At 39.1% G+C, this 15,776-nt stretch overlaps 1 protein-coding gene across 1 annotated transcript in view; it reads left to right on the top strand.

Annotated features, from left to right (window-relative positions):
• Positions 1-13,230, top strand: part of LOC123683146 — a 28,364-nt gene extending 15,134 nt beyond the window's left edge. The window contains exons 2-3 of the mRNA XM_045622045.1: positions 5,798-5,904; positions 13,132-13,230. Coding sequence (XP_045478001.1) covers positions 5,798-5,904; positions 13,132-13,230 — 206 coding nt within the window. The remainder of the gene's footprint in view (positions 1-5,797; positions 5,905-13,131) is intronic.
• Positions 13,231-15,776: the final 2,546 nt, after the last annotated feature.

The raw sequence follows: 15,776 nt of genomic DNA, 5'->3' as shown, positions 1-15,776 counted from the left end.
CCACATTCGCAACATAGGGTCGAGCATTGTCATGGTGTAAAATCACTTTATCATTTCTCTCGTTGTATTGCGGCCGTTTGTCTTTCAATTCCCGATTCAAAGGAATTAATTGCGTTCGATTACGATCACCTGTGATTGTTTCGGCCGGTTTCAACCACTCATAATCCCCTACGCCGTGCTGATCTCACCAGATACTGAGCATTACCTTGGATTCGTGAATATTCGGTTTGGCCGTCGAAAGGGATATCCCCATGATTTTCTGCGCTTGTATTATAGTAATGAACCCATCCCTTCGATAAGATTATTTATATTCTGTCATCAGGATAGTAAACTCATCGGGAAAATCAATTAATTCATCAAAATACAAATTTTATTCCGGTTTCGGAAAATTAAGGATCTATTTCACTCAAATTTTGCCTTTTCTATTTATTACGTTTTTCACCATTTGGTCGACGATATGGTCACAATAAAAACAAAACGGCTGTGAAATAATGAACAGTGGAACAACAAAGCCGTACAACAACCCCACCAAAGAAGTACAACAAGAACCGAACGAATTTCAATTCAACAGCTTCCATTCGCCGGAAACACACATCGCGCGACCGCATACCCTCCGGCGGATACGCGTTAATCGAACGAAAATTGCTCTTTTTTTTCCGGGCGACTCATCAAATCACCCCCTCCTCCCCTCTCACAACCGTGGCCATCCGGAATCCGGGACGTCCCGTGCCTTAATCAAGCGAAAAACGGGAAAAGCGTGGTCGGCAATGACAACGCCGGTACAACAACCGCGTAGACGCGATAATTTTAGTGGCGGTATTTTTGCGCCATGTAATCGCGTCGCCGAATCGAGTAGGCGAGTCGTTCGGCTGGTGGGTAACTGCCGGTTTTTCCGGGTTGAAATTAGGGCGAAAAGTTCGGCGAGGGCTTGATCGGAATTTGGAAAATTTCAGGGAGAATCATCGGGATGGCAGTTAAGCGTTTTGCGGTTAGCCGCAGAGCGGAGACTTTTCGTTCTGCTGAGAGTGAAGTTAAGTTTAGGTAACTTGTCATGAGCTTGATATCGAAGTCAAGTAGTTGGTCAAAATATCAAACTACTTGCCTTGATAAATCTCTAATTATATCAGCTTGTTCAAGCAAAGTTGGCAGACTTGAATGCACGTTTAGCAGTCTTAAAACGCAGTCCTTATTGCGGCTAGCCGTAACCGCAATTGCATACTTCTGTGGTCTGCATAGAGTAACATAGTCGGTTCAAGCCAAGTTGGTTGACTTGCATGCGTGTGTAAAAGGCTTAAAACGCAGAATCGATTGCAGCTGGCTGTAACCGCAAGCTTCTGTGGTCGGCATAGAGTATACTGTGTCATGGAAGCATCGAATATTCGATGTGGTAGACTCACCAATTGTAAAATTGAATGTCAAGAGATTATTGTTGTGTATCGAAGCTGAATACGGTTTTGTTGGTGGCATTCTACTTACCACAAAGACAATTCATTTGGTGTATATTGAAAGATGAATGAGGCTTACCTAGAAAGAAAAGAGAAAATCAATTAGGTTTTCCTAAAATAGGGGCAACTTGTTAAAGATCAATTTATTGTTCGTTTGTGTTCCCTAAAATCACTGTATCGGAAAGCTTTCATCAAGGATTCGTTTACATTTGGCTTGTTAACTGGTAGAACGTACTGTAGGCCACTAAACTTGACATGTATGAATTATAAAAAGGTGCAGTTTGTACTCGTCGACAATCTGTAAACGTTTATTCACGAAACAACGATCAGGTTTAGTGATCTCAAATAAATTCCTTCATTAAGCTTACTAAACGTGAATGTAGCACGGAATGTCGAGCAATATTGGCGTATGCAATAATTCTACGTCGTTTCAGACTATACCGCGATCAAACTCGAGATTGTCAAAACTTCCCATTAATTCCTTCGAAGGCGCTATGTATAAGAAAATGACAGCAAAATTCAATACGTGTACGCCTTCAGAATCGATGTGGAATTAACTGGAGTTAACACTGGAGTTTAAAATTTTCAAAATGGCATTAGGATCAGTATTGACGAACATTTAAGCATGTAAAAATAAAACTGTTATTTTAAGGGAAAACAACATTGTAACTTCTATGTTCTATGCCTAAGATTCTAACCTCAAACTACCTCATGTTATATTTAGTCAGCTGCAAGAAGGGTGAATTGAGAAACCCGAAGAAATAACATTGTTTTTTATTTCTCTCAGGTTAGTAAGCTATTTCCTTTTATTTTAGTTTTTTTTATTTTTTTCTATGATATTATATTTCTTTTTGTAAGTTATGATATTATGGTATATTTTAAACTAAAGAAATAAATTCTTTCAGAATCAAAACATCAAATCGTCTATTTTTTTCGATTATAGAACTAATAATTGATAACATTCTTATAAGCATATCAGTATTCAAAGGAATTCCTGCTTCAATTCTTTTCAATCTTTCTCTCCCAATTGAAAAAGTATGACCATGTCCACTTATTTGAGAGCAAATTTGAAATTCTTTCCCAAAAGTTCATCTCGAATCATCCTCAATGCCTTCGCCAACAAAACACCCATTATTCAACATCAAAATTAACCTGTCCACCTCCAAAACTCGGCCAAATTATGATGGAAGATGGCAGCTGCCGGAATATAATAATTTACCAGCAATTCATCGCGGGTTATTTTGCGATATTTCGTAACAAAGCGTGAAGTAACTATCTGCTCATCTACTGGAACAGAAACCTCGATTAAAATAATTCGCATTTCTTGGAACACTGAAATTCTGACGAGAAATTGTCCGAGAGCATAAATTCAATTCGATCTGAACGTAATTGGAATCAAAGGATGGATGAAAATTATCAAATAGACTCAACTCAGTGAATGAAGCATGTGTAGATAAATCTCAGTATTAGTAGAGGAAATGTGAAATGGGAACGGGGCATCATACATCTCAACATATGATAGAAGAGCACTGATAAAAACCTCAGCAAAAACTCTGTCTCCCCGTGCAGTGACTAGTTTGTGTATTAGTTCACAGAGTAATAATAATAATAATATTTAAATTTAAGGTATTTCAAGGCATTCTCCTCATTCAAACAAAATCTTCTCGATCATTTCTCTTCACCAACTATTGAAGATTTCATAATTAAATCTAAAAACAAAAAAAAGAACCAGAAAGGAGTGATAAATGTTAGTTTCCCTAATATTGATTTGAAGTAAGCGATCCATTCTATAAAAAAAATCTGTAGCTGAATGGATAGCATGGAAACAACCGTGAAATTTATAAATTGGACAAGTATTCACCAAGTGGTCAATGGTTTCTTCTACGCCACACTCACATACTGGGCTTTCAATAAAATGCCATTTGAAGAGCATACTACTGCAACGACCATGACTAGTCCTGAGTCGATTTGAAATACACCAAAGTTTCCTAGGAAATTTAAACCTAGAACAAGAACTCCATACCGAACGCCAAATTTTCTTGTCATTTTTTTTTAGATTGAAAGAAGGTAGATATTAATCTCGCAGTTTTAGTATCTGGAAGGTAAGATACAATTGGAAATAAGGTAGAAATGAAATTTACCCCAAGATTTCTTGACTGAGACCTGTCGACGAATATTAGGGGAAGTATATGTGATAGCACTGGTAAGCAATGTGAAGGTGTAGATCTAATAGTTCCACTGATAATTCTCATAGAAACGTGTGCATCAATTTTATAAACATGAGAATTGAATCAAACAGAACAACAGTATTCAGCACCCTAAGAAAACCAACGCCACGCCTGACGTATGAAGAGTGCTGGCATCAGCACCACATGAAGCAACAGCTACTTCTTGAAGAATATTTTTTCTCGACTTTAATTTATGCCCAAATTTTTCAAGAAGACTTTGAAATTCAAAGAATAATAATAATAGTGGGTAAGGTAACTAGTGTTAACGAGTACCTATGCGATAGTGTTTTGCATGTTTAATTTTGGTTTTATTTTTTCTCCATTGTGAAACAATTATTTTTCATTATTCTCATATTCTTGCATGTATTGTATTAATTATTTGATTTTTTTGTTTTTTTTTTGACGTGCCCATACATATTTATATGTCGAAAGGGATGGAATAAATTATCAATATTATTATACTGAGTGTTATTATTGAGAGCAAGCGACGAAGAAGCAAAGTGCCATAACTACCGGCAGAGTTTCTTTTTCAGCATTTGTATAGTGATCTAACACCCACAGGTACTTCCAAACGTCAGCTCCATCCTCGTCGAAACATCTATTACGAACAACCGGAAATTGATCCAGAGCACCGATTTCCGCAGACCCAATACCCCTATTCCAACGAATTTCCCGGTTTTTCATCCTCGATTCCTCCTCCACCCGTTCGATATAATAAATTCTCCCCCTTCTCGCGCAAAAATTACATTTTCCACACGAATTTACATGCAACGTACGCCACGTCGTCGATTCTTACGTGAGACGTAGAAACGCCAGAGTATGTTACATAAATTTCCACGTTTTTCCACGTCGCCGAACGAAAAGTCGACCAAAACTAATTCCGCTCTTCGCCATGTAGAATAATCAGGCGAATTACTCCATTTTTGCGCCACCAGAACGTTAATTTCCTTTGAGATGAAAAAGCAAGAACATTTTCATCCGCACGAAAGTCGCTGGTACGTTCATTAACATGAAGGAAGTAAATTGGAACGTGGGGAGTTTTCTTTCCGTTTCCGCCAAGATATTTTCCGTGTAGGATGTCGGATGAGGAACTGCTGAGGGTATAATGCTGTTAGGGCGACGTGGCAGCGAAAATACTTTACTGTGAGAGGAGAATCCGTTTTCTCAAGGTTGCCACATCGGAGCTGTGTTGGCTTATTTGCCAGTTTTCATCAGGGAAAATTGTGGGTCAACACGGAGCGTTTCGTGAATGGCATTCTCCATTGTTAAGTTGGCAAGTGTGGCTGTTGGACAGGCTCGTACTGACTCTACAAGGTTTGCGATGAAAAAAGGCTCGAGATTCTTCGATCTATTGAAACTGACAAGGAAATTTGGCATTCGAAATGAAATTTTTCTGATGTCTTCAATTAAAGTTTGATCGTTGATCCATTCGAGAAAGTTTAGGGTTTCAATTTTTCTAGGAACATTTGGTGTACTTTAAATCGACTCAGAACTGGTCATGGTCGTTGCAATAGTATGCTCTTCAAATGGCATTCTATTGAAAGCCCAGTATGTTAGTGTAGCGTAGGAAACCATTGACCACTTGGTCAATAGTTGTCCAATTTATAAATTTTGTGGTGGTTTCCAAGTCATCCATTCAGTTCCAGATTCTTTTTTAGAAGGGGTCGCTAACTTTAAATCAGTATAATGGTTTTCATGAGGTGCTAATGCCAGAACTCCTCGTAGGGCAGCTTTGGCCTTTTCTGCTGCTGAATATTGTTGTTCTGTTTGTTTCAATAGTGCTCATGTTCATAAAATTGATGCACAGCTTATCGTTGCTATGAAGATTATCAGTGAAACTATTAGATCTACACCTTAACATTGTTTACCAGTGCTATCGCATTTACTTCTGCTGCATAGTCGTAGACAGGTCTCAGTCAAGAAATCTTGGAAAAAATTTAATTTCTACCCGAATTTATTTCAAATTGTATCTTACCTCCCAGATACTAGAACTGACAGATTAAAGTCACGTAAACCTTCATGGATTTAAACCTTCCTTCAATCTGATGAAAGTGACAAGAAAATGGAGCTCTTGTTGTGTCTTAAATAACAGTTTTATAGTTGATCCTTCAGATAAATTTCTAGGTTTTAATCTTCCTAGGAAATTTGGTGTACTTGAAATAGACTTAGGACTGGTCATAGTCGTTGCAAAAGAATGCTCTTCAACTGACATTCTAATGAAAGCCCAAAAAGTGAGTGTTGCGTAGAAGGAACACTTGACCATTTGGAGACTACTTGTCTCATTTGTAAATTTCATGGTGGTTTCCAAGCTATCCATTCAGTTTTAGTTTCTCTTTTAGAATGGATCGCCAAGTTTGGATCAATATAATGGAAACTGTAATGTGAAAGCTTTTCTTTGGATGAAGAATTTAAATATGTCAGATAATGACAGAGTTTTCTGCTGAGGGTTTTGTCAGTACTCTTTTATCATACGTTGAAATGTTATTGCCTTGTTCCTCTGCTAATACTAAGATTCATCTACACATGCTACATTGGTTGAAGTTAACAGTTTTTGAAATGTTATGAAACCTATAATAATCAAGTGCAAGCTTGCATTTGCAGTTATAATCCAAATTGAGGAGAATTTTTCATTACAAGGATTCATTTCTATTATGCAAAATCCATCTCGAATAGAAGAAGTACCTTGTGAGAGAGGAAGGAGCAGAAAAAAATAGGAAGGGAAAGAGATAGAGATGGAGAGAACGAGAGAGAGAGAGAGAGAGAGAGGGGGGTTATTTTTCCTGATGCTGTATATTTTTTAATTAAACTAAAAACTCTCTCGATTCAGTACCTTTATTTCATTGAATTTGGTTGAATTTTTATCGAGTTGATAATAATAACGGCATCAAGGCTCTTCTGCACGACCAACGTTGCTCCAACATCCCCCAAACCGCCCAACCGAACACGTGGACCCGAAATTCATAATACGCGAGCAAATTAATGATTGCCAAAAGGGTATCCACCCCCAGCTGGTCCCATCCTTACGGCTAAGCCCAAATCATCCCGGCATCAACCACAGAGCGGCTAAACCAGGGAAGGGACCATAGAACGCGACGGGCGCGTGGCCCGGATAAAGGACCGGCCCCACCGAAGGGTCGGGAATTATACAAATTGACTTAATTCGAACGTACAGCGGCGTAGGAGGGGTCGGGCCGGCGGGTTACGAGGCACGAAGGTCGGCGGTGGCGGTATCGCGTATTGTTTCGCATACAGAGGTGGCGTTTAACGATCCCGCCGCCCCCGGGGTCGGCGGGCGGACGTGAGGGACGAAATATGGGGCGGCCGGGCGCGACCCGAATGGGAGCCCGGGCGGAAAACGTGGAAAATGCGGTAAACGGCGGTTTTACTAGCTGACGGATGCATGTAGGACGCAGGAGGCGGTTTCGTTACGTTTCGCGAATTGGAAAAAAAATAGACGGGATTGTGGTTGGTGGGCGGTATAAGCGTGGGATGCTGCTTATGAAATTACCCCAGGGAGAATTGGTGGAGGAATTGTGGCGAATCGCTGACGTGAAATGGAAAGTATTCTCGAAATTTAATCGCATAAACGATGCCGGGTTCTACAAAGCAGTTAATCATCTCTTGCCAAGCTGCGTAACTCACACACATCGTCAAAAGTCTTAGCCTTCCCTATAAACTCTCAACTTGTTGAATGTAACATGACAATTTTTTGTGTGTGGAATCTTCACTACCTTATCACTTAAATGCAAACAATGAACCAGCAAAAAATGTTTCTTGTTCTGGAGAGAACAGGTGTACTCGAAGTTCAGTTCTCAGCGAATAACAAGAGTTGTAATATTGGGAATATTCCCTGGAAAATGCCAGGACATCCAATTTCTGAGTTTGACCGGGCAAGTATTGTAACCCTACATTAAGAAGCTTTGTCGAACCACCAGATTGCGCAACGTTTGAATATTCAACAAACTTCAGTAAGGTGCATAGTGGCTCTTTTCCTGGGAACCGGCAGCGTTGCCTGGAGACCAGTACCTGGTTGACCCAGAGTAAAATCTGCAAGGGAAGACCATCATATCGCAAATTTTACTCGAAGGAATCGAGCGGTATCTGTAACAGCCCTTCGAGTAATTTTTTAAGGACCTATAGACTGGTAGTCTCAACCAGAACCTATAGGAAACTATTGCATTTCTCAAATTAAAGGTCAAGAAGACCTTTAAGAGTACCTCGGCTATCACCTGGACATAGATCTACCGTCGGCAATATTGGCAGAACACCACCAAGAATGGCTTTTACCACAATGGCGCAAAGTATTTTTTTCGGACGAGTCACCATTCGGTTCACAAAGTGATAGTCGACGAGAATAGATTTGAAGAGGTCCAGGCAGCCTAGAGCGACTCATTTTTGCCCGAGAAGTTCTGCCCTTTCAAGGAGGATCATTAATGAGCTGGGGGAATATTTTTCGGTCGCCGTACCCCTCTTATTATCGTTGAACGAACAATAACTGGTGCCATCTACGTAGAACACATCATTGAACCAATCATTGTTCCTCTGCGTAACGAATATGAGCATAATTTCATTCATCAGGATGATAACGCATCACTTTTCGTGTGCGGTGTACACGAAAAGTTCTAAACAATCTTCAAGAGAACAATATCCAGAGAATGAACTGGCCAGCAAACTCACCAGACATGAATCCAATTGAGCACGTATGGGATTACTTAGGGACAGCAATATCTAATCGCCAAAACCCACCTTTAACTTTCAGGAGTTGAGTTTAGCCCTTCAGGAAGAATAAAACGATATGCCTGAAAATTTCATTAATGACTTGATTCGTGGGATACCGTGGCGTATTGGGCTGTTGATTGGAAGGAGATGTGGTAATACGGACTATTGAATTTGGATTCAGTTGTGGAATAACTTCAATTATTCAGAAATAAATAATCGATAATTTTTTTTTCCTATTTTGTCTCATCCTTCATGAAGCAAAGACTAGCAAACAAAGATTTTCTATCAAGTATATTGCAGTTGAAATAGAGGAAAATATTCATTTCATTTCCAGAACAAAGATCGTTTATTTCTTGGGAAACCTAGTTGGTCCAAGACTTTTGACGATATGTGTAGGTATATTAAAATTGAATCATCTTCACGTAAAACATTCCGTTTTGTGATTAATCCATACACATCGAATTTCATTGAAATAACACATAATGAGTCCAGGGTGTAATTATTAAAAACACATTTTTACTAACTTATTGAAGGTGATATGGTACTAGGGGTGGCAAATTTGTAAATTTCAGGCTATTTAGCCATGATCCAGTCGGTTTTTCACCTGATGTAGATTACCACTAAAATTGCGCCATTATTGCATACAATCCGGTCGTATAAGCTTTTAGCAAAAAATGTTATATTATAAGGAAAGTGTATGTGTGAATCTTGAAAGCATGCCTCTTCAACATTTAGTACATAACTTTTCAGCGCAGTGTCAAGAGATAAATTCGTATAAAGGATGCTTGATTACAATCGGACTTAAATCCATAGAATAACCTACGGAAATGAATGATTTACAATCTGTAGAAATCTCCTAGGTCAAAATTACATTAGCAATATCAGGAGACATCAAAAGAGAAATTGTAAAAGAGGTATATTCGAACGCAAAATATGTCAAAAAGACTACCCAACTGATTATTCATCGCATATTTTGAACCAATCAACCAACTTTTCGCCAGTTCAGTCATTCCGTCAGCTCGACAAAAAATCCTTCCTAAAGCGCACCACACACGATCGGACCAAACCGCGGAATTCGAACCTTAGTCGTTATTTTCGAGCCGACAACTCATTCGCGACGCTACAACCACCGCCGGGACGTCCATCGATCGGCGGCGACGCTGTCAATCGCCGGCGCCGTCAAATTTTCGAGTTTCATCGCATTAAGCACACCTCCATTACGTTTAATTGGTAACCGGAAATCTGGTCGCTAGGTGCGAGGGGAGTCAGGGGCGCGCGGAGGGTGGACTCTCACCACCCCTGTGGCCGCGGGCCCGTGAAGAGGGTTGCGCTAATATATGTGGGTTAATATCCGAATTTACTGTGGGGTTCAATGACCGCGGCGCTCCTCTATGTAGAGACTATAGAGTTGTAAAAATTCTTCCACCCCTAGGCGACGAGCGCCCGGCCATCCCCCCTCGGGTTTCTAGCAGGGGTTGAGAAGGATTAATGACTTTGGGGAAGGGTTGTAAATTGGAAATATTCGATTTTTACGACCGACGTGTTGTTCTCCCTTTCGGGGCAGGGTTACGTTGTGTTTTAGTAGAGATATATCGACTGAGAGTGTTGTATATTCTTGTGGGGTGAGTTACGGGGTGCGGCAACAAGAATTATTTGTTTCAAGATGAGGCGGCGAACCTATTGCGTTTATCAGTTTCGGAACTGGAATTATTTATTGGTGAAACGATGGTTGAAACATCATTCGCGATCAGGAATTCGAGGCTTGACTTGATATTCACCCTATGTACTTGACTTGGGCCTGAAATGAACTCAAGTTCAATTCAAGTAGTAGTTTTTCAATGTAAAGTCAAGTATTTATACTACTGCTTAACTTGAACTTGAAAAACTTGGATCAAGCTCAAGTAGCTTGAGCTTGAATTTAAATCAACTCAAGTTCAAGTGAAGTAATAGTTTTTTAATTAAGTATTTAATAAATAATGAACTGACTTGACATTGAAAAACTATTACTTGACTTAAGTTGATTTCAAGTCATGCTCAACCTACTTGAGCTTGAACCAAGTTGATTGAATATCAAGCCAAACCGTGAAACCTTAGCTAGGTAACACTTTTTTTCCCTCCAGCGGACGGAAAAGTAATTCATCGTCAACATAGCAACACTTTTCCTTGCGGCGGAGTAAATGTAGAACTATTCGATGATCTTGTCAGTCGAATTATGACGTTTTTATTGTAGAAGGTAAATAGTTCCTTGGCGTGCAGACAAAATTCGAATTGTGGAAAAAGTACCTCCTAGAACGAGACTCGAACCCGCAATCTCCGAATCACTAGTCCAGCGCTCTAACAACTAAGCCACCGAGGAACCTGAAAATTCCAATCGCATACGAGGAATACCTTCTCCCAGAATCCATCGATAAGAACCATAGTTAAATTGAAAGAATTTCTGGTTGACAACCTAGTTAATTCACCGGATCTGCCCCCAGTTATTAGTTATTACAGGCTTTCTGTAGACCTCAAAGAATGCTCCTAGAAAAGCAATTTCATTTGGCTCTAATGAAGTAGTGCTTGCCGATGTTGCAGCCCATTTCGAGATTAAAGACAAATCTCCAGAGAAAAGGTATTAAGAAGTGAGATAAGCTTTGGCGTACATGTGGTACTCTTGAAGATGACTATGTTGACGACTAAAGTAGATTTTTAAAGAAAAAAATTTGTTCTCACTGCCTGGGCCCGTAACTTATTGAGTGATGTATTGGGTGAAGAGCCGCAATAGGCAATTCTGCCGACACACCGCTGCGTTCTAAACGCAATACCACCGCGCCCTCTCTAATCCCGTCACATTAACCGTAAACACACATACGTACACACACACTATAAAATTAACGACGGCCGCGCAAACCATCAAATTCGACATTTACACAAATTCCATAAATTACGGGCCCATTCTCGTTAATCGACCGCCATTATACGCTGTCGACGGCAATTTTCGGCGATTTCGCGGAATAAATGCGTGCAAATTTTATACCTGCCCGCCGAAAATTCGGTCTCGGACCCGCAGAACCAACCCGCACCCCCCCCCCCCCCAACGTTTCGTTTTCCGGCAAACAACGAGGCCCGACTTTCGACCGCGCGCGCGATGAACGCGTGAATATTAATCGCGGCCCCATAAATTAGTCCTCCGACTCGGGTTTCGCGAGCGTTTTCGAAACTTCGAAACGGTCGGAGCCCGGCGGCGAAGACCTTCGGGTCGAAACCGGCCAATTATCGGCCCCCGGAATAATTTATCTCGCTGCAGAAACGTCCGGAAGCGGTTTTACCCTCGTTCGATACCGGCGGAAGCGTATACGTCGCGAAATAGGTGAGGGTTCAAAATTCCGGCAACTTGAAATCGTTAAAGAACAATTCAAAATGTATAATTGAGAGTCGAAGTAGATGACGCAGTACTATCAATAATAGTACAAGTAGAAGCAGGAATGACACAAGGCTCAGTTCCAGGACCTTTTCTCTACAACATAATATATAGATATGTATTCTTTTGAGAAAGAGCAATACAAATTATTAATTTCAAACAATCAAGCATTTGTGTCGATGAATCTCAGTATTAGCAGAGGAAATGTAACGGGGCATCATACATTTCAACGTATGACACAAGAGAACAGATAAAAACCTCAGCAAAAACTCTGTCTCCCCGTACCGGTGTAGTGACTGGTTTGTGTAAACGTTTACAGAATGAGCTGACATAATTTATATTGAAGGACTTTCTCTTCAACCAAAACAAAATTTTCTTCATCGGTTGACGACTCTATAATTTCCAATTGGATCCTAAAAAAAAAAAAAAAAGCAGAAAGGAGTACTAAATATTAGTTTTCATTATATCGATTCGAAGTTAACTATCCATTCTTAAAAAGGATCTGAAACTGAATGGATAGCTTGGAAACCATCATGAAATTTATAAATCGGACAATCATTCACCAAGTGGTCAATGGTCTTTTCTACACCACACTCACATAGTGGGCTATCAATAGAATGCCATTTGAAGAGGGTACTATTACAACGACCATGACCAGTTCTAAGTCTATTTAAAATACACCAAATTTTTCCTAGGAAGATTGAAACCCTAAGAAATCTATGTGCAGATGATAAGGGAATCAATTCTGCGGTGCCAGTATTGACACCGTTCACCGATTTTGCGTAGAGCTCCCGGTTTTGAGGAAATTTGAACTCTAAATTTGAGAAAAAATTGAATTTGCATCTAAAAACCGTTATATCTCCTAAATTATTCGTCAGAGACCCCTCAAATAAAAACGTTTTTTGAACATCAAGTTCTGATCTGAAACATACTGAGGTTTCAAGGACGTAGCTTACGTTCAGGCGAAGTTGCAGCCTCGGGAATTTCATCCATTTTTTTTTCGAAAAATTCAGATTTTCACCTATAATTTCTGAAATAATGTACTAATCGCCAAACTGCAAGCATTTTCGTGAATTATTCGTCACAGACCAAAACGTTTTTTTCTGATCTGAAACATAGTGAGGTGGATCAGGTTCTTCTAACGCAAAGTCTCACACTGTTCGACTATTCATAAGTTATAGTTCGTCCATGAGATTTCCCCTGCTTAGTAAAAAGATTCCAAATATAGCAAACGGGAAATTCAGAGAAAGAAAGAAACGAGGGCGCCACAAGGAATATTAAATCAGGTGTACCCCAAGGATTTGTAATAGGTCCCTACTGTTTAATATTTTCGTTTCAGATACGAGTATCCCGAAACGTGGAGCAGCTAGATATGCTAGTTGGCAAACGTGACGAGAGAGCTACAAAAGAACGTATGCGAAGTTGTGAATTATTCTGAATGATGGAGAATAAAGATGAATTCATAGAGACCAGCAGTGATCTATTTTGGTACAAAGGAAAAATGAAAATGAAATAATAAAAAATGAAATTGTCCAATGTAAAGGGTGTTTTTTTTAGAGCTATAGGACTTTAAATTGCAATAAAACAACGATGAATTTTATTTATCCGCAAGATAATCTTGTGGCATTACATTTTAAATATGATTTCTGGCATATGACCGCCACGGCTGGCTCAGATGTAGTCCAATCTGGACGTCCAATTTTCGATGACTTTTTCCAACATTTGTGGCCGTATATCGGCAATAACACGGCGAATGTTGTCTTCCAAATGGTCAAGGGTTTATGGCTTATCCGCATAGACCAATGACTTTACATAGCCCCACAGAAAGTAGTCTAGCTGTGTTAAATCACAAGATCTTGGAGGCCAATTCACAGGTCCAAAACGTGAAATTAGGCGGTCACCAAACGTGTCTTTCAATAAATCGATTGTAGCACGAGCTGTGTGACATGTTGCGCCGTCTTGTTGGAACCACAGCTCCTGAACATCATGGTTGTTCCATTCAGGAATGAAAAAGTATGTAATCATGGCTCTATACCGATCACCATTGACTTCTGGCCATCATCGTTTTTGAAGAAGTACGGACCAATGATTCCACCAGCCCATAAAGCGCACCAAACAGTCAGTTTTTCTGAAAGTAACGGTGTTTCGACATACACTTGAGGATTAGCTTCACTCAAAATGCGGCAGTTTTGTTTGTTGACGTAGTCATTCAACCAGAAGTGCGCTCCATCGCTAAACAAAATTCGCTTATGAAAATCGCGATACGTATTCCGCACAGAACCATTATTTTCGAAATAAAATTGCACTATTTGCAAGCGTTGTTCAGGCATGAGTCTATTCATGATGAATTGCCAAACCAAACTGAGAATAAATCACTTGAAAGCTGTTAAATCGGTCGCCATCTTGAACAGTTGAAGAAGTGAAAAAAATTAGACAAGGAGAGTAAAGGACTCAGGAGGCTACTGGCAGTGAATCGTCCAGTTAGTGTTACTCTTTATGTCCTTTTTACAAGTGTATCATTTTCGTCGTTGCCATGTTAACTTATTGGTTGATAGTCCAAGAAAATGATCAATGAAATACGAATTTTGAGGTTAAAACTTGAATTTTCGATATAAGTTACTTTGAAGCATCTAAAAACGAACTGTGAAAGGTTTTTTTGAATTCACCCCCGAGAAGGGGTGAAAAAAAATAAAAAAAGTGTTTTTTTTTGAAATTTTGGGGAAATGGTAAGTGTTAGAAAAAAAAGTTTCGAATAAAAGTTGTAGAGCGTAAAATTTTACATAAAAATGTTCTCATAACTGTTTTTCCTAAAATTGAAATTAACTGAGATAGGATAGCTAGAAGCTAGGGGATGATAACAGGAACTTTAAAAAATCATAAGTTGTTGAAAAATTGAAAAAACTCATAATTTTTTTTCAAATTACTTATATGATTATAAACTTTAATTCTAGAGAAATTTTTTTTTTTAATTGTTTATAAAAAAGTTATAACAATTTAAAATTTTTATTTTCAAATTAAATCAACTTTAACTGATGAAAATATATATATTTTTTTTTAATAGATTAATATTTTAAGAAATTGACCATACGCGTTGAAATTTAATTCTTACCTGTTCTTTTCAAGCAGGTATAAAATAATTTACCTGGTGAAAGATATTGTGTGGCGGCGACTTTGCTTTTACTACCGACTTCGGTACCTCATGCATGGAAAATACTGTATTACATCAAATTTTGGAGTCGATCTGAATCAAAAAAAAGCTTTTTTTTGGTGGTATAAATCTGAAATTTTTAATATGGATATGCTTGCCCCAAAACCATTTTTGAGTTGCTCCCAACGAGACCTTTCATTCGAGTACCATATCAGACTTTTAAATTTTTTTTTGAAATCCCAAAAAACTGCTATAACTCGAGAACCGTTGATCCCAAAACGAAAGTTAGACCATTTTTGAGTTCCTCCCAACGAGACCTTTCATTTGAGTACCATATCAGACTTTTTTTGTGGGTGTTTTCTTGAAACAGCTATAACTCGAAAACCGTTGATCCCAGATCGAAAGTGAGACCATTTTTGAGTTCCTCCCAACGAGACCTTTCATTTGAGTACCATGTCAGACTTTTAAATTTTTTTTGAAATCCCAAAAAACTGCTATAACTCGAGAACCGTTGATCCCAGATCGGAAGTTAGACCATTTTTGAGTTCCTCCCAACGAGACCTTTCATTTGAGTACCATGTCAGACTTTTAAATTTTTTTTGAAATCCCAAAAAACTGCTATAACTCAAGAACCGTTGATCCCAGATCGAAAGTTAGACCATTTTTGAGTTCCTCCCAACGAGGCCTTTCATTTGAGTACCATATCAGACTTTTTTTGTGGGTGCTTTCTTGAAAAAAAAATGGCGGCGGATCACGTTCAAAATTTGGTTACATGCAGAATTTTCGATTCTGAATATACATCTACCATCGGTTTCTTCCTAGCACTTCCCAGAGGT

The sequence above is a fragment of the Harmonia axyridis genome, chromosome 6, assembly GCF_914767665.1.
Source record: "Harmonia axyridis chromosome 6, icHarAxyr1.1, whole genome shotgun sequence".
NCBI classification, from domain to species: Eukaryota; Metazoa; Arthropoda; class Insecta; order Coleoptera; family Coccinellidae; genus Harmonia; species Harmonia axyridis.
This window is presented reverse-complemented; position numbering and strand designations above follow the sequence as displayed.